Raw genomic sequence first — 27,409 nt, 5'->3', positions numbered from 1 at the left:
TACTTTCAAGATTAATAGAGAAACTTAAAAAATGTTATTTTCATTCACATACAAAAAAAGTTACTACATGTTATTATGTTGCTATAAATCAGGAAATCGCTCTGAAGTCAAAATCCTCACAGAAAATAAAATACAGCAAAACAAAACAAAACAAAAAACAAGCCAAATGGAATTCCTCAGCCAATACAAACTTTAGTGTCTCTTCTAAGGGGTTTCCGTATGTTTCTGGTTAATGGTAACAGACTCTCAAGTACAAACAGAACATCAGAAATAAACTATCTTGTAAATTGAATAAGAAAGCTGATACTTGTTGTGATCTTAGAAAGCTGAAAGGAATTTGCAAAACTCATTTATAATCGAATCAAATACATCTTGCCCCGCCCCCCCCCCCCCCCAGTACAAAAGTTTACAATGAATCTCATATTCCATCACAGTTACATGGTCTAGTGCATTTCAGAGTATCTGGACATTATCAAAGCTATCCTTCCCCAAGGAAAATATTGTAGAAAATGTTAAGTACTTCTCAAACAAGTGACATGATGAACTACTTAAACTTCTGGGTCTCATCTTTTAAAATACACATGTATTATTCATGGAAGCAGAACTGTCTGACTATTTCACATGGCCTATTAACAAGAAGTTCTCTGTTAGAGGAAGCTACAGTATCCTGAAGCTGTTCCCCAAGAGCTGGGTTAGTGGATGAACACTGGGCTCATCTCACACTTCCTTTTTCTGGGTAGGGTATGTTTCCATTATGCACACACTGTAGCACCACTCTTCACTGCACTGACGACAGGTGGGAAGTCACTGTGTCTGTATGAGATCACTGATGCCAACGGACCTCTCGGATCATCTGCACTTGTGATTAAATCACATCTAACGTGAAATTTCGAATTACATCCAGAGCACCAGTATCAAAGCCACACATGTCCAACATGCCTCTGTCATCTGGGTCTGCAATGGTAAAGCCATTTGATGTCATTCCACAAACTATCAGTTTAGCTGGAATATCCATTTTCTGGAGGAAAAGTCAAAATGCATAATTAAGAAATTATAAGGAAAAGCAAAAAACCACAACAAAAACATTTTAAAATCTCTTCACGACACCCTATTATGATGAAGTCAGTTTTTTTTTAAATCTATATTTTAGGGTCAGACTGTGAACTTCAGAAGAGTAGAAAATAAAGTTATGCAAAGAACCTGCCTAAAATTTCTACTTGTTCTTTATTTTTACTTGTATGGGCTTCAGAGTAGATTTCTGATCAGTCTAGGGACTTTGTAATTATGAAGCATGTCAGGACATTCAAGAGTGCCAGACATCTTTTAATCAGCTTATCAATTGCTGGGGAAATGTTGTGAGTACAAATAAATATAAGGAAGCATTTCTGAGATTATCAATGTTTGGTTTACAACTTTGGTATGTACCATCAACTTGTTCTCTACAGCTGCATTAAGATTCAAGTAACTGAATTTTTGAGACAAAACAACCACTGAATGTATACACTTAGTGAACTCTTTAAATAATTGGTATTAATTGTTGTAACAACCCCAAAACGAAGTATTGCTACCTACTATGACTTATATCTAAGAATCCTTCTGTCACCTGAGGTTCTGAAAATTAAGCATGCATCAGAGTCACCAGGAAGAGCTTGTGAGGACGTGGTGCCAGCCAGCGTTTGGTTTAGCAGGTGTCTAACAGGGCTCAGTAATTTACAATTCGAATAGGTCCATGTGATACTAAGGCTGCTAGTAGGGAAACCAAACTCTGAAGACCACTGTTCTTCATTGACAAATTCTATTTCTACTTCTAGTCTCTTTAGCCACATTTTGAGTGCTTAATAGCCCCATGTTACCAGTGGCTAACATAGGGGAGAGAAAAGTTACAGAACATTATGTCATTTATAAAGAGCAACTGGAAGGCCCTGACTTCAACACAGATACGTGCAAAAAACTTAAGACATACTTTTGCTTTTTTTTTTTTTTTTTTTGACAGGCAGAGTGGATAGTGAGAGAGAGAGACAGAGAGAAAGGTCTTCCTTTTGCCGTTGGTTCACCCTCCAATGGGCGCTGCAGCCAGCGCATCGTGCTGATCCGAAGCCAGGAGCCAGGTGCTTCTCCTGGTCTCCCATGCGGGTGCAGGGCCCTAGCACTTGGGCCATCCTCCACTGCACTCCTGGGCCACAGCAGAGAGCTGGCCTGGAATAGGGGCAACCGGGATAGAATCCGGCGCCCCGACCGGGGCTAGAACCCGGTGTGCCGGCGCAGCAAGGCGGAGGATTAGCCTGTTAAGCCATGGCGCCGGCCTCTTTTGCTTTAAATTTATGTAATCCTTTAGCAAAATTCACAAATGCTACTTAATTTTTCTGGGAGCACAATGATTTATTTTTAAAAATTTTATAGCTAAGGTAAAATATTTTAGTTATCCCAAAAATATTGTTTGCAAAAGATGTTTTCGGTAATGTTTAATATTGGAACTTATTAAAATTAAAATATGTGTAGTCAGTTTTTTTATTTCAGTACTGCTGAATCCATATCCGACATTGGATTCCCATAATCAAGGTGCTGCAGGACCTTTAGTAACATATTTTGAAAAACATAGTGAAAGGAAATGGGGTATTATTTAGGGAGAAAAGTAATAGAGTTTGTTCTACCTTTCGATATTCCCTCAGAGCAACAGCAGGACGGACACCCCCAGCATAGGTCTCATTACCAGTGAACACCATGAAGACATCTGCAGCCGTGTTTGTCCTCTGAGCCCAGATCATTGGAGAAGAGCAGTTAGTCCCACCTGCTGGGATCTAATTCAGAACATTAATAAGAATAAAGCTGCTCTAGTGCCCATAATGACATGTCTGCACTAACTAAATATTTTTATTTTTTATTTATTTTTATTTTTATTTTTTTTTGACAGGCAGAGTGGATAGTAAGAGAGAGAGAGAGAGAGCGAGAGAGAGAAAGGTCTTCCTTTGCTGTTGGTTCACCCTCCAATGGCCGCTGCGGCCGGCACATCGCGCTGATCCGAAGCCAGGAGTCAGGTGCTTCTCCTGGTCTCCCATGCGGGTGCAGGGCCCAAGCACTTGGGCCATCCTCCACTGCCTTCCTGGGCCATAGCAGAGAGCTGGCCTGGAAGAGGGGCAACCGGGATAGACTCTGGCACCCCAACCAGGACTAGAACCCGGTGTGCCGGCGCCACAAGGTGGAGGATTAGCCTGTTAAGCCACGGCGCCGGCCTCTAACTAAATATTTTAAACACTATTTTTAAACATTAGTTTAGAATCACTATATGGCCTTCCCAAAGCCTGTATATATTTTTGATTTTGTGTTTCTCATGGGAAATATCCAGATACAATCTGTTCTTACAAATTATCACACGTAACATCAATATAAAGCTATTACACAATGCATGCTAAGTAAACTTAACAAAACAGTTTCTTACCTGATTCATAGACATTAAAACCTGTTGTAAAGTCATATCTGTAGTCAACGGACATGGTACCATTTCATCTGAAAAAGCAACTACATAGGAATCTTTTTCTGTGTGTGTGACAACCTGAAAAATTCAATGGTAGTAATTATTAGCAAATTTTGGAGAAAATATATACCTTGAAGTTTACACAACTTCATCTTTAAAAGACAAACTCTGATGCTTACTTTATTTCCAAACTTTTATTACTGTTGTAGAACTATACCATAATAGTAACATAGTTTTCAAAGTACTTTCCACTAATTGTTAAAAGAAATTGGCTTTACAATAATCCTCTGAAGCGCATTATACAAGGGTCTTCAAAGTTCATAGAAAAAAGCCTATCATGAAAAAGTAAATGGACTTCAAAATTTTTTGCACCAAAATAAACTTATCTTTTCCACGAACCTGTTACAGTACCTTTGCTTATTGTTTTGTTACGTTAGACAAACTACAGGAAAGGTGCGCTCGTCTGTGGTTCATGTGATTACTATTCAGTGACAGGCTAGAACTGAAGTTTTAAGACTCTTAGTATTATTTCCCTGATCTCTTAACTCACATTATTTTAAAATATTCTAAACATTATCTATTTACTGAAAATAGGATTAATCTTTTAAAAATATATTTTTAAACAATTTTCTCTTTATGTTTACTTGAAAGAAACAGCGATCCATCCACTGATTTTCTTCCCAAAAGCCTGAACAGATAGGGCTGGCTGGGCCAGGAAAAAGCTAGGAGCCCAGAACTCAACCTGGGTTTCCCATGTGGGTGGCAGGGACCAGAGTACTGGGGCCATCACCTGCTGCCTCCCAGGGTGCACATAGCAGGAAGCTGGAATTTGGAATCCAGAGTGGAGTTGGGACCGGAATCCGGCACTCTGATGTGGGATGTGGTTCTTAACCGCTGCCTGCACCAATGCCTGCCTCTCACTATTTAATCTTATGTTATAAACATTAACATTTCTTTTTTTTTTGACAGGCAGACTGGATAGTGAGAGAGAGAGTCAGCGAGAAAGGTCTTCCTTTGCCGTTGGTTCACCCTCCAATGGCCGCTGCGGCAGGCGCACTGCGGCCGGCACACCGTGCTGATCCGAAGCAAGGAGCCAGGTGCTTCTCCTGGTCTCCCATGGGGTGCAGGGCCCAAGCACTTGGGCTATCCTCCACTGCATTCCCGGGCCATAGCAGAGAGCTGGCCTGGAAGAGGGGCAACCGGGACAGAATCCGGTGCCCCGACCGGGACTAGAACCAGGTGTGCCGGCGCTGCTAGGCGGAGGATTAGCCTATTGAGCTCAGGCCAACATTAACATTTCTATTGTGACTGTTCCTTAAGTATGCAATTGCGATATACTTAAGTTTGGTTTACAAAAATTATCTTTAGATATAAAATAAAGTGACAAATAATTTGAAAAGACAAATAAAAGCATAATTCTTGATCATATCTAACTTTATAGTTTCACTCCACAGTAAATGTATTTCAGAAGGGCAAAATGGCAGATTGTCTTAGGTGTTCTCACCATGCACATTGCCGCAGCAACTGTACTTGCATTGAGTATACCACCCAATACTCTCTGGTTCATGGATGCACTAACATCAACAGCCAGCAAGAAACGCTTTCCAGTTGGCTCAACTGTCTAAGGAAAGAACAATCATCAAAAGCAATCAGAAATTATAAGTACATTTCTTACAAATAATAATTATTTATCTCAAATATACACAAACATTGCCTAAACACTAGCAACAGCCAAGACTGGGCAAAACCAAAACCAGGAGCGAGGAATTACATCAGGGTATCCTCTGGATGGCAGGGGCCCAAGAACTTGAGCCATCCTCTGCTGCTTTCTCAGGCACACCAGCAGGGAGCTATGTCAGAAGCTGAGCAGCCAGGACTCAAACCCATATCCCAGTGTAGATAACAGCATTGCAAGAGGTAGTTTAATTGTCTATGCCATAAAGCCAGCCCCTAAATGGGAATTTCTATCCAAAACATTTTGAGCTAAAATGTAACTTCTGATTTCTACTTTCCCCTAGCTTCTGGCACCTTCTATTCTATTTCTGTCTTCATTTATTTGCTTATTCTGGATATTTCATCTATGGATTCAGAAAATTTTTGTCCTTTTCTGTACATTTCATTTAGTATAGTGTTTTCAAGGTTTATCCATGTTGTAATACTCACACTCCGTTAGTTTGTAAGGCTGAATAATGATTCCACTATATGTATATATCATGTAGTTTATTCATCTGTTGATGGATAATTGGTTGCTTGTACCTGTGGATTATTGTGATTGATGCTATAAACATTGGTTTACAAGTATCTGAGTATTGATTTTCAATTCCTTTGGATATATTCACAGAACTGCTACACTATACTTTCTGAACACCATTTTACAATCCTTCTAGCAACTAGGTTCTAATTTTTCCACCTTCTTCCCAACATTTGCTATTTTCTTTTCTTTTTGGTAGTAGGCATCCAGTTAGTTGTAAAGTGGTATCTCCCTGTGGTTTTGATTTGCATTTCCCTGATAAGTAATACTGCTGAACATCTTTCATGTGCTTATTGGTCATTTGTCATTGGAAAAATCTCTGTCAGAGTACTTTGCTCATTTTTAAACTGCGCTGATCATATTTTTGCTACTGAATTCTAACAGCTGTTTGTATATCTTCTGGATGCTAAATGTTTATCAGACATATAATCTGCAAATATTTTCTTCCATCATAGGTTGTATTTTCACTCTTGATAGTATCCTTTGATGTACAAGTTTTTAATTTTGATGTTCAACTTCTCTATTTTTGTTGTTACTACATGTGCTTTTGGGATTCAGTTTAAGCTTTTAAATTTAAGTCACTGACCCATTATGAACTAGTTTTTGTATAAAGCAAAAAGTAATGGTCTAACTTCGATTTTCTATTAGTGGATATGCTGTTTTCCCAGCACTACTTGTTGAAGACTATCTACTCTGTCCATTTAATTGTCTTGGTACTCTTGTCAAAATCAACTGCTCATACATTAAGAGTTTATTTTTGGATGCTTATGTTCTATTTTATTTGTCTGTATGTCTACCCCTGAGTCAGTACCACACAGTTTTCATTAATACAGCACTGTAATAACTTTTGAAATCCAAAAGTGTTGAGTTCTCCAACTTTTTCTCCAAGATTTTGGCCATTCGAGGTCACCAGAGAAATTTCTTGTGAATTGTAGAATGGGTTTTCCTATTTCTTCTAAAATATGCCATTGAGACTTTAAATGCGATTATGCTGAATCTGTGTACACTGAATTAAGTGTTGTAATTTTAACATTGTTAAGTCTTCCAAACAAGGAACATGGATGTCTTTCTACTTACTTGTCTTTACTATTCAATATATAATCCTTGCATCTCCTTAAGACTATTTGTTAGTGTTGTTGTTGTTTTTTTTTTTTTTTTGACAGGCAGAGTGGATAGTGAGAGAGAGAGAGAGACAGAGAGAAAGGTCTTCCTTTTTGCCGTTGGTTCACCCTCCAATGGCCGCCGCGGTTGGCGCACTGCGACCAGCGCACCGCGCTGATCCGATGGCAGGAGCCAGGTACTTATCCTGGTCTCCCATGGGGTGCAGGGCCCAAGCACTTGGGCCATCCTCCACTGCATTCCCTGGCCACAGCAGAGAGCTGGCCTGGAAGAGGGGCAACCGGGACAGAATCCGGTGCCCCAACCAGGACTAGAACCCGGTGTGCCGACGCTGCAAGGCGGAGGATTAGCCTAGTGAGCCGAGGCGCCGGCTTGTTAGTTATTGTTTTTAAAGTTACTATAAATTGAATTTTTCTTAATTTCTTTCTTGGGATCTTCATTGCTGGTACACAGAAATAAAACTGTTTTCATGTGCTGATCTGATACCCTTCAACTTTGTTGAATTTGTTAACTCTAATAGTTTTCATGGTGGATTCTTTGAGGTTTTCTCCAAATAAAATCATGCTACCAGTGGATGGCAGTAAATTTGTCTTCCTTTCCAATCTGGATGTCTTTTATTCATTCTTTTTCTTGTCTAATTACTAGAACTTCCATTTCCACATGCAATTGAGTGGCAAGAATGGACAACTGGTCCCGATCCTGATGTTAGGGCTTTCAATCTTCCATCATTGTGGAATATGATACTGGTAACAGATTTGTTTTTAACTTTATGGCCTTTATCATATAGAGAAGTTCACTTTTACTCCTAGTTTACCAAGTGCTTTTTACTTAAACCATAAGAGTCTTGACATTTTCTTATATTGGACCAACCTTGTAGGCTAGAAGTATTATTTGGTCTTGCTGTATAATCTTTTTAATTTGCTGCTGAATTTGGTTAATATTTTGTTATATTTCAAAAAAAATTTTAAACTAATAATTTAACTTATACCTCTGATTTTGAATTTTCATTTTTAAAAACTTACTTCCTATTAGGACTTTGAAATACATTTATCAATTAAAGAGGAAATAAAAAAAAGAGGACAAAGGACCAAACTCAAACACCCCATAGGAACACAAATTTTCAAACTTAAATTTTTAAAAATGACTGATCAAAATAATCTTAAGAAAACCTGTTATTACTCATAAACTTTCAGTGTGAATTATACAACTACCCTCACACGAACTAAGGAAAAAGAAATGACTATCAAATAAGTTAAACTATTAAAACTAACTTTAAGGTATGTTTTCACAAAAGATGCTAAGCCCCAAGTCATTTATTTTAAAGCAAAAATCATACCATTACCTTAAATGTTTTATAAAAAGCAGCATCCAATGCTTTCAAAATTTCTTCATCAGGTTGCCACTTCAGTTTTCCTCTGAGGCCATGACCTGTTTTGTAAGTTTCTAAAGCAGTTAAAATATGAAGTGGATGTATACGAGCCTAGGAACAAGACACAGACCGAAAGTATGTGCCAATTTCAAGAAAAAAATAGTAATTATGTGTGTTAAATTTTTATGCTACTGCAGCTAATAGATTTCATAAAGAAAAGAAAAATGAGGATGTATCCTTAGATTTAAGAGTCAAATGCTATGTGGTATGACAAATCTCAGGACATATTAAAACATACATTGACTGCATTTCTAAAATTTAAAAAAGGCCAGTGACAATGCTTACCTTTTTTAAAAGTTTTTCATTACACAGTTTTTCACAAACTAAAGATACTTCTGAATTTCCTGGTTCAAGCACCGAGTTAGCAGTCATCTTTCCTAGATTTCTTAGTAACGCAGTAAGAGGCATTTCTTGTAACAAAGCTTTCCATACCTTTTATAATAAACAGAAATGAAAAATTAGGGGGAGATGAATCAGTGTTATTAACACAGCTACATCAACAACATTCAGAATATTTCGCTGAAGTCTTTCATTTGGGATTCAGAATATTTTCAAAATGAAAGTTTTTAATTGAAAAAAGTTTATCAAATAAGCTAATTTATTGTCTACTAGAATAAAGAAGTGAAGTGTTTATATATTTATTTTTTTTTACAGGCAGAGTGGATAGTGAGAGAGAGAGAGACAGAGAGAAAGGTCTTTCTTCCGTTGGTTCACCCTCCAATGGCCGCTGCGGCCAGCGCATCATGCTGATCCGAAGCCAGGAGCCAGGTGCTTCTCCTGGTCTCCCATGCGGGTGTAGGGCCCAAGCACTTGGGCCATCCTCCACTGCCTTCCCGGGCCATAGCAGAGAGCTGGCCTGGAAGAGGGGCAACCGGGATAGAATCCGGCGCCCCGACCGGGACTAGAACCCGGTGTGCCGGCGCTGCAAGGCGGAGGATTAGCCTGTTAAGCCACGGCGCTGGCCTGAAGTATATTTTATAATAGAACTGCATGGATTTTTTTTTTTTTTTAAATCAGCAAGGCAATACGTATTCTGGAGTTGACCTAATACTTACCAAATGCCAACTCAATTTAGGTGTCATATTAGGTGTTCAAAATAAACATGAATTTTAGGGTGTATTCTAATTTCTCTTTTTCAGGAATAGTTATCCAAAGTTCATCCTTTTAACATGTACCATAGCAGACTGTAATTTACTTACCTCTTTAGACTTCAAGTGATTGGTCAGAAGATGCTCCCTAACTAACCTGTGTTCTTCTATCAGATGAATGACTTCCAGTTCATCTTTTGTGCGCTTCACTTTCTCTACAGCCTCCAGATACTTTAATAATTTTTCAGACTCCACAGAAAGTGCTTTTTCTTTGTATAATTCATGGACCTCTTTCCAGCCTTTTGTAATGTATTTGGTCACAATGGCAAGTCCTTTAACAAGATAAAGAATTGAAAAGACAAGTAGGATTACTGAGTAAAAAAATAGAATGCATTTTCTGGGAATACATTATATGATAGGCTTAACTAGATAGACAGGAGTTATACACAGGAGCTAAATCCCTTAAACTGGGATTCTGTTTTCTGTGATACAATGAACACACTTAAGCAAACAGAGTGAATTAATTTTGCTCATCTTTGGGGGAAACTGAAGCTCCTAATATTCTAAGTAATATTATTTAAAAGACTTCTTGAAATACCAACATTAGAAACTGTGGCTGACAGTGCCTCTGTCTCAGGTCCACAACCTCAGAACTGAAAAGCGTACACATCTGTCAATAAATCTTAGACTGACTTGGCCATCTTTGCTGCTGAACAAATACGCATTTATGAGTCACAGAGATAAGTGGGACTGGACAAGTTGGCAGGTCTTTTAAAATTGTTTTAGTAGCTGAAAAAGTACTACAGGCCAATTTTAAAAAGAGATTTATTTATTCATTTATTTTAAAATCAGAATTAGGGAGGAGGAGGAGGAGGAAGGGAGGAGAGAGAATTAAACAAACTGATCTTCCATCTGCAGATTCCCTCCTCAAGTGGCCACTCCCCAAGGGGCTGAAGCCATGCGCTCCATCTGCATCTTCCACATGAATGGCAGAGGCCACCTTTTGATGCTTTTCACAGGCCATTTAGCAGGGAGCTGAGCAGCTGGGACAGGGATCAGTACCCATATGGGATGCCAGCGTTCAGAGCTACAGCTTTACCCACTATGCCACGAAGCTGGTCACATGGGCAAATATTTTTAAAAAGGAAAAATAATTTGTTCATTCACTCTATTATTTAACAGAACAGCTCTGGGTTGGGGATAGGAATATCTGGGTTCTACTCTAAGTCTGCCAATAAATGGCAGTTTTTCATGTCTTAGTTTTCACTTTTGAAAAGAGAGGAATTACATTATCAAGTCCAAACATGCATGACGGCAGAGCAAGTAAAATAAAGAAATCAAACAGCCTGTGATGTCACAGCCTGAGGACTGTGGTAAACTAAACGCAATATTTACTGACAAGTATTTTAGTCAAGCGAAGTGGGAATAGATATTTCTATGACATCCTCTAATTTTTAAAAATATCAAAGAATCCATCCCTTATTCCATCCCCAATATTGTGTAGGTCAAAATGAAACATATTTCTGAGCCTATCTACTAATTTTGAACACTAATAGCTTGTTCTAAAGTTAATAGTAACATGCAGGAACTTCTAACATATTTTGACTTTTGTTATTTTCCAGAATTTGGTACTAAAGGTTCAGTGTTTTATATCTACTGAAGATACAAATTCCTTAAAGCAGTCTCATGCTACCCATCTCTATAGTTGTGCTACCACACAGTAGGTGCACAACAGATACCCGATTAATTGAATCACTTTGATGTTATAAATACATATTTCAGTTATAGCATTAAAACACTACTTCCATAGTTTAGTTTATTTTAAAATTGTTTTCTGAGCAGTGGAGGCATCCTTCTAGGTCCAACAGGATACAATTATTAACAACATTTCAAGTTGAGTTTTGTTCTCAATAATTCAAGAATTCAAATTGTTACGCCATTAGGTTGAAAAAGGCCCTTTCTAGGAGCCAGCACTGTGGCAGTGCGAAGCCACTGCCTACTATGCAGGTAGCCCGGAGGAGGGCCAGTGTGTATCCTGGCTGCGCTATTTCTGATCAAGCTTCCCGCTAATGCACCTGAGAAGGCAGCAAAATAAGGTCCAAGTACTTGGGCCCCTGCCACCCATGTGGAGACCTGGATAGAGTTCCAGGCTCCTGGTTTTGGCCTGGCCCAGCCCTGGCTATGGTAGCCCCTGGGGGAGTGAATCAGGGAATGTAAGATCTCTCTCTCTCTCTCCCCCCATAACTCTACCTTTCAAATAAAAACGAGAAAAAAGCCATTCTAAATCTAACATAAAACTAAGAAGTCTATGAAGACACAGGTAAGCTCAATCACATTAAAATCCCAAACGTTGGGGCAACCCGTGTGGTGCAGTTAAGCAGCCTCCTGTAACACCAGCATCTCGTGAGTGCTGCTTCAAGTCCTGAATGCTCCAATCTGACCAGCTCCCTGCTAATGGTCTAGGAAAGCAGCTGGAGATGGCCTAAGTACTTGGGGCCCCTGCCACCCATGGGGGAGACCTGGATGAAGCTTGTGGCTCTTGGGTCTGGCCTGGCCCAGCTCTAGCCATTGCGGTCATATGGGAGTGAACTAGTTGATGGAACATCTCTGTTTCTCCCCTTCTCTCTCTGTTAACTCTGCCTTTCAAATAAATAAATAAATCTTAAAAAAAAAAAATTCTCAACTTCAACCTACTATAAACACCTCCAGGCATTCCAAAAAAAGTACATGATAAAAAAATGGGGGGAAATGCACATCATGTACATAAAAAATGATTAAGCTCTATATTTAATAAAGTATTTAATAAATGGTTACTATTATCAGTATTAAAAATAGTAACTAAACATACAAAAGGACCATGATACAATAACATAATCCATACACACAAAAATATAAAATACTCTTAGTAAGCACATAAAGAGATGTGCTGTGGCCCAAAAATGTAAATTCAAAGAACAAGACAGGGTTTTTCATCTAGCCTACTGGCAAATATTAAAAAAAAAAGTTTAACTGTGGACAAACTGGCCACTCTGACCTTACTTAAAAAAAAAAAAAAAAATTATTCTTGGGGCTGGCACTGTGGCTTAGCGGGCTAAGTCTCTGCCTGTGGTGCTGTCATCCCATTTGGGCACAGTTCATGTCCCAGCTGCTCCTCTTCTAATCCAGCACTCTGCTTATAGCCTCGGAAAGCAGTGAAAGATGGCTGAAGTCCCTGGGCCCAGAGAACTGGAGGAAGTTCCTGGCTCCAGATTGCCTCAGCTCTGGCCACTGCAGCCATTTGGGGAGTCAATCAGTGTGGGGAAATTAGTTACATGATGGTGCCCAAAGGAAGTAAGGTGGGCGGAATCCAAAGTTGTTTACCACTAAAACTAATTGGCTGCGCAACATCAGGGGAGGTAACAAAACTAGTAACAAGTGTATAGACATATGGTTAGTCCTATAGAAATCCCCCCAGAAAATGACCGTTTAAGTGATTGGTTGGTCCTTAGCCCTGCCCCAATGACTCTGCAGTTCTGTGCTATAAAAGGTTCTGTTACACAGGAAGTAAATGAGTCCTTGCTAGACTTGGCTCCCCGCTGCGTCTGATTGTCTCCGGGATCGGGAGGCTGGGGAATGGGCGAGCGGCACACTTACCTTTCCTTGGACCCAGTCCATCCTGTACGGGTGGACTAAGACCCAGCAAATCAGTAGATGAGCACCTTTTCTTCTGTCTCTCATTCTCTATAACTCGACTTCTCAAACAAGTAAATAAAACCTTTAAAAGATGTATATTTATTATCTGAAAAGCAGAGTTACAGAGAAAGGAGGAAAGACAGAGATCTTCCATCCTCTGGTTCACTCCCCATATGGCCACTGTGGCAGGGGATGGGCCAGGCCAAAGCCAGCATCCTAGAGCTTCCTCTGGGTCTTCCATGTGGGTGCAAAGGCCCAAGTCTGCTGCTTTCCCAGGCACATTAGAAGAGAGATGGATAGGAAGCAGAGCAGCCAGGACTCAAATCGGCACCTGTGCGGGAAGCCGGTGTTGCAACCAGAGGGCTAACCTGCTACACCACAATGCTGGTTTAACCGGTATAAAAATACTTACCCCATGCAAGTTTGTTCACTGCAGTGTTTTCGACAGTATAAACAACTAGAAGCTTAACTCATTAAGTAAGTTATGGTATATTCAGACAATATATAATTGTTTCTACTGACTTGAAAAAATATCAGTAATACACTTAACTGAAACAAGAAGGTTTATTAAAAAAAACTTAGCAAAAAATCTGGAATAATATACGTCATACACAGTCACTTATTTTGAAGGGCAGGAATCATCCTTTCTGCACTTTTCTGTTATCCAACTATGTTAAAATATGTGATCTCTAACATAAAATCAAAATAAAGCTTTTGCATATATATCTATAAATTTCATTTGGAAAAGGCCCAGAGTCAAAAAATAATAAATTAAGAGATTCTGTGCATAAAGATATCATGATACAATGTATGTAGAGGAGTAAAACCAGAGCACACATCTACTGCACGCTAGGACCTGGGTATGCTGAGTCAGCATTTGAACACACATTACCATATTTCAGTCCCAGGAACTTTAAGGGTTTGTTCCCTTTCCCCTTTATAAGAGATGAAGGCACAATGACTCAAAAAGGTTGTTATTTGGCTTTAGGACACAAAGTAATAGTCATATCTAAAATTTGAGTGGCTGTCTTTAGTTCATTCTTCATATTATTCCAGTCCCACATTTTTATCTCCCTCCTAAGAAGGACCAATCAATATAGATCCAATTAAGTTCTCAAAAGTCTCTTCCCATAGGAATAGAAAAACTGCCCCCAGTTACCATGTCCCCTGGCTGACTGCTTGGAGACAATTAACATCCTGAATTGTTAAGTTCAGCACTATGTCAGGTAGCCTTTAGGTTCCATGGAACATATGTCCTAGGAAGACAGGGAGGGAAAAAATGGTAAGAGGACAGAGCAGTACAGCCTGGCTACCTGCCACCTTTGGGCAAAGAACTGTTCCGATACAACTTTAATCTTGTCCATGTTGCATTCACAGCCCAATCACTTGAGTGAGCATTCTAGTAAGCATGGTGACATTTCCAGATTTAGAATATTAACCCACAGATCTATAATTTGATTCTTGATTACTAATGTCTAGACTGGCTGTTCATGATTTAGTTTGGCTTTAATCATGTTTGAATTAATCAGTGTACAATTTAAGAATGAAAGCCATTTCTACAAAATATTACACAATTATCTGATATTGGGTACTTGCTGCTCCCCTCTCCCCCGAACACCTTGAACTTACCTTCACTAGAAGGTTTAAGATGCGACAATCGTAAGAGATCTTTGTGAGACCAGCCATTTCTTTGTTTATATTTCGTAACTGCTAGAGCAAGGGCCATGCCACCTTTCTCATTGTACCAGTCTGCAACTGCCTTCCGCAGAGCACGGCCCCACATGCCACACTTCATGCTTTCCTTTAGATCCTTCTTAAACTGAATAAAAGTAAAGAGATGTGTAGGAACGCGACAAACTTCAGAGACCGCTTTAAACGCCGCTTGTTTGGTGCCTATGTCGGAACACTGGGAACAAATGGCAAGTGCGAAGAGCACGGGCTCCTGCCTTGTGGTTCTGCCTTCTTGACTAAACAGCTTGATTTCCTGTATCACTTCACAGCCTCTGCCCTCTTCAATCAATCTGATCAGAGCTTCGGCATTTTCAAGGCCCAACTTTTGTTCTTTGATATAGTAAGTCCCACCTTCAGAACCAAAGCATAGGAACCGCTGTAGTCTATTCATGTCAGTGACTTGCCATACACATCCGTCTTCAGAACTGGCTATCTGCTTCTCATTCAGAGGGTGCATTTGGTGTGTAGATGCCTCCATTTCTGCTTGTAGGAAACCTGCCCAAAAAAGCAAAATGTTATTACGACTAGACAGAATACAATTATACAAAGGAAAACAATATTTATTAATTGTATATTTATTGAAATCTGTTATGGAATCTTAAGATTTTACTTGAAGGGCAGAGTTAAGAGAGTGAGAGCAAGAGCAGAACCAAAAGTCAGAGTTAGAGAAACAGAGAGATCTTCCGTCTCCTGGTTCACTCCCCAAATGGCCACAAGGCCAGGGACTGAGCCAGGCTGAAGTCAGGAGCCCTGAACTCCATCTGGGTCTCCCACACGGGCAGCAGGATCCCAAGTATTTGGGCCATCTTCTGCTGCTTTTCCCAGGGGCATCAGATGGAGATTCCTGGATGTCCCTATCTTAACCATTTTTCAGTTTTGTTTTCAAACAAAAAACCTCTGAGAAGACTACCATCTTCACAAGCGATGGCTCCTTAACTGACAATTCCAGGAAAACGTTTATCTTGGTTCAAGCTTTATACCATGTTTTAAATTTCTAGCCTCTCCCTTAGTTTCCAGAAAAACTCTCTCTGCCTATCCTTCATGAGTTTACTCCAGTGTTCTGTTACGCTGTTAGAACAACAACACTGAAATCACACTTAATATTAGATTATTTGACCAGACCTGCTTGCCTTGCACCAAGGCCACAGGTGGATCTCAAGGTCCCAATCCAAATCTCAAAATCCCAGTCAATTATTTCCCTTCTACTGTTTCCTGTGACCATGTTTAGTTATATCACTGCTGCCTTTGAGAGCAAGAAAACAGCTCTTACTTTTAAGTAATTAGTAATATTCAAGGATAACTAAAGAGCATTAAAGGCGATTTTCTGAACCATTTGCTTACAAATTAGGTACAACTGGTGCCCTTGCCTGAAACACATTTACTTTGAAAATAAGAATCTCAACAACGTGTGATGAAAATACACAGGCATTTAAGTCAAATTCCGTAATCAGAATAAACAAATTATATGCAAATGATGGAAACACAACCAGGAGAAATGAAAAAGAAGTAATGAGTACCATGTAAAACTGTCATGTCAAGAAACATATCTGTTAAGTTCAGTATTACCTATTCAGATATCTATTGAAGAGCAAGTAGCTCAGTTTTCTAAATCTAGGAAGGATGCTTGAGAGAGAGCTGGTGTCAGAGAACTGGTGTTAGAAAAGACACCAAAGCTGCTAGTGACAAATTAAAAAAATAAACTGGACTTTATCAAATTTGGGTTTCAAAGGATACCACCTAGAAAATAAAATGGTAACTCATGGACTACAGAAAATATCTGCAAATCATATACATGGTAAGAAACATATCTATGGGCCGGCACTGCGGCTCAATAGGCTAATCCTCTGCCTGCGGTGCTGGCACACCGGGTTCTAGCCCCGGTCGGGGTGCCGGATTCTGTCCCGGTTGCTCCTCTTCCAGGCCAGCTCTCTACTGTGGCCCGGGAGTGCAGTGGAGGATGGCCCAAGTGCTTGGGCCCTGCACCCCATGGGAGACCAGGAGAAGCACTTGGCTCCTGCCTTCGGATCAGCGTGGTGCGCTGGCTGCAGCGCGCCGGCTGCGGCGGCCATTGGAGGGTGAACCAACGGCAAAGGAAGACCTTTCTCTTTGTCTCTCTCTGTCCACTCTGCCTGTCAAAAAAAAAAAAAAAAAACCCACAAAAAATTCAATCAAGAAAATAAGCTAAAGACTGAAGCAGGCATTACTCCAAAGAAGACACTGAAACCGGCAAAGACTTTGATCAGGTACCTCTCTAAAGGAGATTTCAAATGACCAAAAATGATGTTAGAGCACCAGTCATCAGGGAAATGCAAATCAACGCCGTAGACTTTATATAACTACTACATTGGCTACACTCAGAGTGCTCGTGAAGATCTGGGGAAACTAATGTCATACACCACTGGTGGAACTACAAAATGATGCAGCCACCTTGGAAAACAGTGGGGTTGCTTCCTGAAAAGCTTACAGTTACCAAAGACCCAGGAACTCCACTGTGTACCCAAGAGAAATGAAAACATGTCTGTACAAAAACTCATACACAATGTTATTACTGATACTACTGTAAACTGTCCAAAATTGGAACCAGCCCAAATCTCCATCAACTGAAAATTGGATTTAAAAAATGTGATCTAGCCGGCGCCGCGGCTCACTAGGCTAATCCTCCGCCTTGCGGCGCCGGCACACCGGGTTCTAGTCCCGGTCGGGGCACCGGATTCTGTCCTGGTTGCCCCTCTTCCAGGCCAGCTCTGCTGTGGCCAGGGAGTGCAGTGGATGGTGGCCCAAGTGCTTGGGTCCTGCACCCCACGGGAGAGCAGGATAAGCCCCTGGCTCCTGCCATCGGAACAGCGCGGTGCGCCGGCCGCAGCACGCCAACCGCGGTGGCCATTGGAGGGTGAACCAACGGCAAAAAGAAGACCTTTCTCTCTCTCTCTCACTGTCCACTCTGTCAAAAAAAAAAAAAAAAAAGGTGATCTATTCATACAAGACTATTAGGAGAGATTTTCAAAAATTTTGTGGAAAAATGCTCATTATAACAAAAATGGTACACAGGATTTCAAAAATTCCTTTGCATTAAAATTGACTCATCTTTTAAACCCATTTTTCCATAAACTATTTAAAGTACCTTGAACTTAGCAATATAAAGTCATGAAGTATGAAACATGCTACGATATGAACAAATCTTTAAAATATTATGCCAAGTAAAAGCCAGTTACAACAGGCCACAAATTGTATGATTCCATTTATGTGAACATTCCAGGGTAGATGGAGCTATAGAAATAAAAAAATACAGGGCTGGCGCTGTGGCGCAGTGAGTGAATGCCCTGGCCTGCAGTGCCGGCATCCCATATGGCCGCCGGTTCTAGTTGAGGCCCCTCTTGCATTCCAGCTCTCTGCTGTGGCCTGGGATAGAAGATGACCCAAGTCCTTGGGCCCCTGCACCAGCGTGGGAGACCCGGAAGAAGCTCCTGGCTCCTGGCTGAGGATCGGCGCAGCTCTGGCTGTTGTGGCCAAATGGGGAGTGAACCATCGGATGGAAGCCCTCTCTCTGTAACTCTTTCAAATAAATAAAATAAATTAAAAAAAATATATTAGTGGTTGCCTGAGGCTTGGGTTAGAAGTGAAATCTGGGACGTGACTAATGGAAGGGATTTTTGAGAGGTGATGAAAATATTCTGAAATTAGATAGTAGTGATGGTAGCACAACTCTGAATATACTAAAACCTGCGTTGGTTACTGTAAAACTGCAAAATTTCATGATATGTAAATTATATCCTAAAAATGTATTTTAAAATGAAAAAAAAAAAAAAAGCTGGCTAGGCATTTGAAAAGTTATTTAAAATAAGCATACTTATGTAACTCGGCTATCTACACCAAGGGTATAGCAGTAGTACTGATGAGGCAAACATGATATTTACTCCTACATTTTTAATATTTGACTTCAGAGATCAATTTGAGATGCACAGACATCCATAGCATTTAATTTCTTCTTTCCCCAACTGCCACGGTTTCCCTCAAAGCTTAAGGTCCACTATCTGGTTTGGAGGGCAGTTGGGCAGGGAGTGGCTCAGAGCAATCCAAACACACACACACACATTATATATATATACACACACACACACACACACACACACTACACCTCTTCGTTTTTGCCTATCCTGGCTAGTGCTTTGAAAACACATCACTCCAAAGAATTTAATATAATTGAAATTGTACCAAGTCTCTTTGAATTAAAAATTTGGAGAGAAATTAAAAGATCACAGTGCCACTGAAAGCATGGTCACGGGGCTGGCACTTGTAGCACAGCGGGTAAAGCAACCACTTGCAGTGCTGGCATCCCATGTGGACGCTAGTTCAAGTCGCGACTGTTCCACTTCCGATCCTGCTCTCTGCTATGTCCTAGGAAAGCAGGAGAGGATGGCCCAAGTCCTTGGGTCCCTGCACCTGTGCGGGAGACCCAGAAGAGGCTCCTGGCTTTGGATTCAGCACAGCTCTGGCCGTGGCGGCAATTGGGGAATGAACCTGAGGATGGAAGACCTCTCTCTCTCTCTCTCTCTCTGCGTAACTTTGCCTTTCAAATAAATAAATCTTAAAAAAAGCATGGCCACATTTTAAATGAGTTGTGCATATTTTAGGTATCTCTCATTGCTTTCTTGATTCACTTCAGAAAGCAAAGTCAACAAATTCGAGTAGAACACATGAAGACATTTCCTTCCACTTCCTGTTCATCAGAACACAATTAGGATCTCTTACCAGTACTGACAATGTTATTCTAAAGAAGTCCTACATTTTTCTTGAAATTACACATTTGAATATTTTTTGGATGTTTCTTCATAATCTGTTATGTGAAAAATTATCCAGGAAGTGGTGTTAAAATTTCTTTATGTTTCACATTTAATCCAGAGGGCTCGCATAAAAAGCCAGATTTACGGATCATTGAGAAAAGTGAGAGGATCCAGCAGCGGTAGGTTCACTGCGGGACAACCAGTCGGCTGCTCCTTTCAGACAGCCGTGCTCACCCTGGTCAGCCAGTTCCTCACCACCCACATCGAGTCATACTTCACTCACTCCAGACTGCCATCACCAGTCTACTGTGCAGGTATTTACATTTTTGGCCCCAGTTTTTCTAAGACTGCTTTTATTTTATTGTCTTGTACTCTTTCATAGATGTAAAAGAGCTTTGACTTTACTTTAAAAGGAATAATAAGCTGCAAACTGAATTGACTTTTCCAGAGGAGCCTCCTCTGGTTCCCGGGGTGGGCGGGCGGCAGGGCCCACGCACCTGCGCCCTCTCGCACCTGGTCGTGCCGGGCGCATTAGCAGGGATCCGGCGCCCGGGCGGAATGCAGGGGTCCCAGGTGGCGGCCACCACGCAGGCCCCAGAGTGGTGTGACCCGGCCGCTGACCGCTCCTGCGGCCCGGTACACCCCGTTACGCGCAGCAAGCTCACTCTGGCTCCCCAGCCCCCGGCGCAGGTCACCTGTTCGAGACGCGAACGCCGGGGAGTTTACCTGGAGCTCTTTTATTTTTATTTTTCCTGGAAGCAGCAGCTTTGCAGCGACGCCCTGGGCAGGCTTTCTGCACAGGGCCGCGGGGACAGCTCTGTTCGGGGCGCTCGTCACCCCGCGGTAATCCCAGCCCGCCCGCCCGCCTTCGGGGCGCGTTCCCTCGGGACCCCCGGGGCCACGGCCCTTCCCCGGGGTTCGCCTCGCCGGGCGTCGCCCCAGAGACCCTGCCTCCGAATCCCGAGTCCCGGGCAACGCCCGTGCGCGCAGCGGGAGGAACGGGAGGAGGGCGGACGCGGGCCCGGGGCGCTGCGCCGAGCGGGAGGAGGGCGGACGCGGGCCCGGGGGGCTGCGCGCAGCGGGAGGAGGGCGGACGCGGGCCCGGGGGGCTGCGCGCAGCGGGAGGAGGGCGGACGCGGGCCCGGGGGGCTGCGCCGAGCGGGAGGAGGGCGGACGCGGGCCCGGGGGGCTGCGCGCAGCGGGAGGAGGGCGGACGCGGGCCCGGGGGGCTGCGCCGAGCGGGAGGAGGGCGGACGCGGGCCCGGGGGGCTGCGCGCAGCGGGAGGAGGGCGGACGCGGGCCCGGGGGGCTGCGCGCAGCGGCAGGAGGGCGGACGCGGGCCCGGGGCGCTGCGCGCAGCGGCAGGAGGGCGGACGCGGGCCCGGGGGGCTGCGCGCAGCGGCAGGAGGGCGGACGCGGGCCCGGGGCGCTGCGCGCAGCGGCAGGAGGGCGGACGCGGGCCCGGGGGGCTGCGCGCAGCGGGAGGAGGGCGGACGCGGGCCCGGGGGGCTGCGCGCAGCGGGAGGAGGGCGGACGCGGGCCCGGGGGGCTGCGCCGAGCGCGCGGCCCTGCGGCGACTCCGGGGCCGGACCCCGGGCTGGGTCAGCGCGGCGGGCGGCCTCGGGATGTCGCGGAACACACCGCGCCGTGGCCTCACCTGTGAGTCTCCGCAGCCGCAGCGCCGCCGGGAGAAGCCCCGCTCAGCGCCAGGAAACAAGTAGCGGCGTCCGGCCACTGCTCCAGGCCTACGGCCGCTGCGGCGTCCAGCTTCGGGTCCCCGGAATGCGCCCCGCCCCCGAGCGGCGAGGACCCCGGATGTTACCGCCTCCTGCGCGCGGAGTCCCCGCCCTTTCTGCCGAGGCCCCGCCCCTTCCCCCGGGTCCCGCGAGGCGCGGGGTTTCGTCGTCTCCTGGGCGGCTAGAGCGTCCTCCCGCGCCCCGTCGCGCTCCAGGTGACGGCGCCCGGAGGCTGTCGGGAAGTAGGCGGGGTGACGTGGGTCTGACGAGCTCGGCGGCGGGTTTGCGAGACCTGGGGCCGGTGGCAGCTGGTGCTGGCTGGCGGCTGCCGAGCGCGAGCGGTGGAGCGGGGCGGTGTGTGGCTGGGGACATGACGGGCAATGCCGGGGAGTGGTGCCTCATGGAAAGCGACCCCGGGGTCTTCACCGAGCTCATTAAAGGATTCGGTGAGAAGCGAGGGGGCCCGTCCTGGGCCGGGGGCGCGGGAGGAGGCCCGTGCCGGGCATGGCCGCCGCCGCCCCGCGTCGGACGGCAGCCTGGCGCCGGGGCCGGGGAGGTGTGGGCCTCGGGGCCGCCGGCTTTCCCGCCCCGCGGGGGCAGGGATCGCGCCCGCCTCGGCGTGCGGCGGCCCCGGGACTGGGCGCTCGGAGCTCACCTGTCTTCCCGCCGGGCCGGTGCGGGCAGGTGCGCGGCCCGGGCCCCAGCGCCCGGGGAGTCGAGCTGCTCCCTCTTCCAGGGCAGCGTCTCCCGAGCGCGAGGGGCTCCCCGGGGCGGAGGCCACGCTGGGCCCCGCGCCCCCGCTCCCCGCGGCTTCCGGTGCAGCGCGATGTCTGGAGCTGAGACCCACATGGCTGTCGCCTTACTGGTGGCCTGCCGCCCTGATGGACTCGGATGACTCGGTCCGGCCTCCGCGGGGCCTGCTCCTCGTGCTCCGAGCCTTGTCTCTGGGCGGGGGGTTTGTTTTTTTCTGTTGTAACTCCTCAGGTGGCGATAATGCGAGCTGCTCTGATAAAACTTGCACCTGGGGGCGGGCCTTGGCCTAGCTGTTGAAGACGCCCGGGCCCCCTCTGCGCCGCCCGGAGTGGATTCTGGGCCCCGGCTCCCTGTCCGCGCACACCCTGGGAGGCAGCGGGTGGTGACTCAGGTTCCTGGGTGCCGGCCATCCACGTGGGGGCCCCCGATTGAGTGCCCGGCCAGTGCAGGCATGTGGGCAGTCAGTGCATGGGAGCGCTGTCGGTCTCTCTCTGCCTCTGGAAGCTTGAGTTAGCAACTAAATGCTGTTATGAATATTGTACAAAGCTGAATATTTGGACTATCAAGTATGTATTGTTCACTTTATCTGGGACGTACTGAAAAAAGTTGGAAATTTTTAACGCTAGTAAACCATGAATGCTGACAGATTAGTGTGTGAACACTGTTAAGCACATGTACAAAATGTTAGAAGAACACAAGTCATGGCAGAACATAGGCAGAAGGAAACAGTAGTGCTGTTATATGTTGACAACTTAAGGCACAGCTGGCAAACTGACTATGACGTACTGTAATGCCTTAGGAGTGTATTTGGATTTAAGTTGAAAAGATGAACGGGCCAGGTTGTATGCCATCCTGTGTAGTTTGGATTGCTCTGTCGTCATTGTGGACTTAATTGTCAAAGGTATTTGAATGGGAGACCAGCGCTTGGCTTTGGATCAGCGCGGTGCGCCGGCCGCAGCAGCCATTGGAGGGTGAACCAACGGAAAAGGAAGACCTTTCTCTCTCTCTTTTACTGTCCACTCTGCCTGTCAAAAATATATATATATATATATTTGAATGATAAACTGACTTTTTTTTTTTTTTTGAGATTTATTTATTTGAAAGGCAGAGGTACAGAGAGAGAAGGTCTTCCATCTACTGGTTCACTCCCCAGATGGCCACAAGGGCCAGAGCTGAGCCAATCTGAAGCCAGGAGCTTCTTCCAGATCTCCCATGTGGGTGCTGACGCCCAAGCACTTGGGCCATCTTCTGCTTTTCCAGGGCATATTAGAGAGCTGGATCGGAAATGGAGCAGCCAAAATTCGAATTGGCATCCATATAGAATGGTGGCGTCTTTACCTGCTAAGCCACAGCTCCGGCCCCAATATTATTTTTTGATTACAGTTTTCTCTGCCTGTAATGTGCAGGGTGGATTGGGAAGAAGTGGTCTCCTAAGATGGTCAGAGTCTGAGGTGACTGGCTGTCTTGACATAATGTAGTGAGTTAGTGGAGGAGATAGAATCAGTAATTTTGCTGTGTTTAAATCATCAGTTGCATGTGGAAATGCGTCCTCCTCATTCCTGTTGGAGCAGGACTGCATCCATAACATGCTATATTAATAAAGGAGTTCTCAGGGCTGCCAACCTTACAGCAGAGGTTGAGTGGTAGTATATTTCTCCTACACAAGAGCAAAAAGGTCTGCAGGACTGCTGACTGACGGGATGTGGAGAAAGAGAAGTGACAATAACTCCATGGTTTCCAGCTTGGGTGACTGATGAAGTAAAATTATAGTAAGAGTACCGGCTTGATATGCAAGAAAATTGGTTCAGTTTTGGATATACACTGTGTTTGAGGTGTTTCCAGGCTTAGCTGTACATTTTATCTTCAAAAACCTAACTGTTAAACAAAGAAAAAAACTTACGACATGTTAAAGTTAGCTATCAAAAATACTTAACTGTATAATTTCAATTCAGTTCATTAATAGCTATTGCTTTAATTTGCCATGTACAGAAAACATGGAATTGAAAATGATTTAAAGAGAGTGATGCATTTTCTAAATGTACACCCTACACTTGCACATGTTTTATATGAAAAATAAAGCAATAGCTTTTAAGGGATGGTTTTGTTCAAAGAAGAATTTTGCAAAGAATCAAATGATGGTAATATACCATCAGATACTTCAAAGGAGAAATTTTATTTCAATAATTTCCATTTTTTCATTTAATTTATGGATTTAGAAAGCTTTTGGAAGTTGATTCTTTCAAAGCTGAAACATTGGATTGTTTTGTGAATGCTATTGTAAATTCATGTTAAAAGTTCTGACATTGGATGGGAAATTGTGATGTAGAGGATATATACAAATTTTGGTGGAATATCAAAACAATTTGTGTGGAGAAATTGTTGTTGAGAACTGTACTTTTAATGAGTTTTTTTGCATACATAATATATAAGCATAACACAACAAACAGCGATGGTCTGCTAATAGAATAAAAGTTTTGGGGGCAGTTCTTTGACCTGGCAGTTAAGAGCTGATTTGAATGTCTGTGTCCTACCCCAGAGTACCTGAACTTGATGCCTATTTCCAGTTTCCTGATAACATAGACCCAGGGAGCCAGCAATGATGGCCCAAGTGATTGAGTCCTGCCACCATTTGGAGACTAGAGGCTCCCAGGTTGGGAGCACTGGCCTTTGCAGGCATTTGAGGAGGGGACCAACAGATGGAAGCCTTCTCTGTTTATGTGTGTCTCTGAAGTAAATACATAAGTATATTTTTTAAAAAAAATAGATGCAGGCCGGTGCCGCAGCTCAGTAGGCTAATCTTCCACCTGTGGCGCTGGCACACCGGGTTCTAGTCCCGGTCGCCCCTCTTCCAGGCCAGCTCTCTGCTGTGGCCCGGGAGTGCAGTGGAGGATGGCCCAAGTGCTTGGGCTCTGCACCCGCATGGGAGACCAGGAGAAGCACCTGGCTTCTGGCTTTGGATCAGCGCGGTGCGCCGACCGCAGCGGCCATTGGAGGGTGAACCAACGGCAAAGGAAGACCTTTCTCTCTGTCTCTCTCTCTCACTGTCCACTCTGTCTGTCAAAAAAATAAATAAATAGATAGATGCAGTTAATTTCTGCCTTTAGGCAAGATGAAATAATGGGGGCTAGATTTACTTCTCCTACAACAAACCAATGACCCCAGCTTTCATTTTATTTTTTATTTTATTTTTAAACATGTATTTATTTATTTGAAAGAATTACACAGAGAGAGAGAGAGGAGAGGCAGAGAGAGAGGTCATCCATCTGCTGGTTCACTCCCAAGTTGCCTGCAACTGCAGGAGCTGCACCCATCCGAAGTCAGGAGCTTCCTCCAGGTCTCCCATGTGCAGGAGACAGGTGCAGGGGCCCAAGGACCTGGGCCGTCCTCTACTGCTGGATCAGAAGTGGAGCAGCCAGGACCCAAACGGGCACCCGTATAGGATGCTGGCACTGCAGGCGGGGGCTTTACCTGCTATGCCACAGTGCTGGCCCCCAGCTTTCATTTTAAGGAACTAGAAAATGGAAAGCACATTGTAAACTAAGGTAACCAGTTGAAAGCAAATAATGGAGATCAGAATTGAAATTAGTGAAGCAGAAGGTTAAAAAACATTGGCGAAAACCAATGCAAAAGCTTTTTGAGATGAATAGAATTTGGTAAACCTCTGGGCAGACTGATTAGAAAAAAAGAGAGGAGACAAATTACCAATATAGGAATGAGAGAGATAACATCACTGTGGATTCTACAGATACTAAAAAGATAATAAAAGAATATTATGAACAACTCTATGCCAATAAATATATGGACTGTTTAGATTCCTGAAGGACTCAAAACTGCCTCAAACATAATAACCTATATTTTTTAAAGAAATTGAACTTGTAGTTTAAAATCTTCCCATAAAGAAACTAGCCAAGATAGTTTCACTGGTAATTCTGCCAAGTATTTAAGGAATAAATCATAACAATTCTATACAGATATATCCCAAAAAAATCAGAGGAAGAAATACTGCCTAGTTCTTGAGGGCCAGCATTACCCTGATGCCAAAACCAAAGACTACTAGAAAGCTGTAGACCCAAATTTTGTTTTTTCAAGATTTAATTTAATTATTTGAAAGCTCCCTGAATGGCTGCAATGGCCAGGACTGGGCTGGGCCAAAACCAGGAGCCAGGTGTCCAAAGTAGGTGCCGGGGCCCAGGCACTTGGGGCATCTGCTGCTGCTTTCTCAGGCACATTGACAGGGAGTTGGATCAGAAGTGGAGCAACTTGTTAAATTTAACAACAGGAGTCATTATGCACTAACTTCCCATGCAGGACCTCTGTCTTCAAAGAGTTGTATTATGAGAGTTAACAGTAAAACTTGTCCTCAAAGATTTATTTCGTTTTAGTGTATTAATAAGTGGAGGATATTCCTATGTGTCATAAGTTTTAGTTGTGCTTAAGTGTTCAACTCCATTGCTGCTTTTCTTAGGTGCTTCCTTAACTAATGATAAAACTTGTTCTCAAGGACTTCTTTCCTTTTAATGTATTAAGTGGAGGATATTCTCATGTCTCATAGTTATGTCTAAATGCTTGCAAAAAGTGTATCATTCTTGGGTGCTTCTTTAAAGTTAATTAGGTTTCTAAAAAAAAAAAAGGTGAAATTAACTTTGAGATGCAATGACTTTGAACAGCCCTTGTCTCAACTATTGAGGAACAGTTTTTTTTTTTTTTCCTTTTTTTGGTGCAAATTGTTGAATTCTCTTAGTTAAGAGTTGGTCTTCTGTGTGTGAAGTTAATTGAAAATGGATCTTAGTGGAGAATGGGAGAGGGAGAAGTGGAGAAGGGGTGGGAGTGTGGTGGGGGGGCATGTACGGTGGGAACAATCTCTATATTCCTAAAGTTGTACTTAACGAAATGCATGAAGTTTGTATTCTTTTAAAGAAAGTGTTTTTTTGAGGGGGAAAAAAAGTGGGGCAGCTGGGTCTTGAACCTCTGCCCATATGGGATGCTGGCATTGCAGGCAGCAGCCTAACCCACTTAGCCAAAACACCAGCCCTAGACCTAACTCTAACATCAACATAAATGTAAAAATTCAACAAAATTTTAGCATATGTTAACGTTAAAAGAACAATGTATCATGCCTAAGTGGAGAATTCAGGGTTAGTTTAACATTTGAAAATCATTGAAAGTCATCATTATAATAAATTAAAAACCAGATCATTCTGTCACTAGATGCAAAAAGCAGTTGAGAAAGTCTAACAGCCATTGAGAATTATGGGGTGTTAGATTTTGTCCTGCTGGCCAAGTTACAGTTGGACTTGTCAGTGTCATAGATGCTGCCAGACAACTTGTGATCTAGAGCTAAGGGAGTGTATGACTCCTGCTAGGCAGCAAGAGATTC

At 43.7% G+C, this 27,409-nt stretch overlaps 2 protein-coding genes and 1 non-coding gene across 4 annotated transcripts in view; 2 read left to right on the top strand and 1 right to left on the bottom strand.

The window, feature by feature from the left end:
- Positions 1-386: 386 nt before the first annotated feature.
- On the bottom strand, positions 387-21,327 carry RO60 (Ro60, Y RNA binding protein). Its single transcript, XM_062211530.1, has 9 exons — positions 21,201-21,327; positions 14,661-15,257; positions 9,471-9,691; positions 8,557-8,703; positions 8,185-8,322; positions 4,977-5,093; positions 3,437-3,550; positions 2,652-2,798; positions 387-1,018 (listed from the first exon to the last, which is right to left on the bottom strand). The coding sequence occupies exons 2-9, from the start codon at positions 15,238-15,240 to the stop codon at positions 866-868; spliced, it is 1,617 nt and encodes a 538-aa protein (XP_062067514.1). The 5' UTR covers positions 15,241-15,257; positions 21,201-21,327; the 3' UTR covers positions 387-865.
- A 213-nt stretch (positions 21,328-21,540) lies between these two features.
- UCHL5 (ubiquitin C-terminal hydrolase L5) overlaps positions 21,541-27,409 on the top strand; it is a 36,530-nt gene continuing 30,661 nt past the window's right edge. For both annotated transcript variants that reach the window (XM_062211528.1, XM_062211527.1), the window contains exon 1: positions 21,541-21,725. In XM_062211528.1, coding sequence (XP_062067512.1) covers positions 21,650-21,725 — 76 coding nt within the window. In that variant the 5' untranslated portion in view covers positions 21,541-21,649. The remainder of the gene's footprint in view (positions 21,726-27,409) is intronic.
- LOC133774057 (small nucleolar RNA U109) lies at positions 23,563-23,697 on the top strand. The gene has a single exon (XR_009868034.1). It is a non-coding gene; the product is annotated as a small nucleolar RNA U109 (small nucleolar RNA).

This window comes from Lepus europaeus, chromosome 14 (genome assembly GCF_033115175.1).
Source record: "Lepus europaeus isolate LE1 chromosome 14, mLepTim1.pri, whole genome shotgun sequence".
NCBI lineage: Eukaryota > Metazoa > Chordata > Mammalia > Lagomorpha > Leporidae > Lepus > Lepus europaeus.
Note: the sequence above shows the minus strand (reverse complement) of the source record. Positions and strands in the feature narration are given on the sequence as shown.

Excerpts from the sequence above, each read along its gene's own strand:
- RO60 (XM_062211530.1), bottom strand. The coding sequence starts at position 15,240 with ATGGAGGCATCTACACACCAAATGCACCCTCTGAATGAGAAGCAGATA. Across the intron at positions 8,323-8,556 it reads ATGAAAAACTTTTAAAAAAG|GCTCGTATACATCCACTTCA; the intron begins GTAAGCATTGTC and ends TCTTGTTCCTAG. Across the intron at positions 1,019-2,651 it reads CTCTGAGGGAATATCGAAAG|AAAATGGATATTCCAGCTAA; the intron begins GTAGAACAAACT and ends CTTTTCCTCCAG.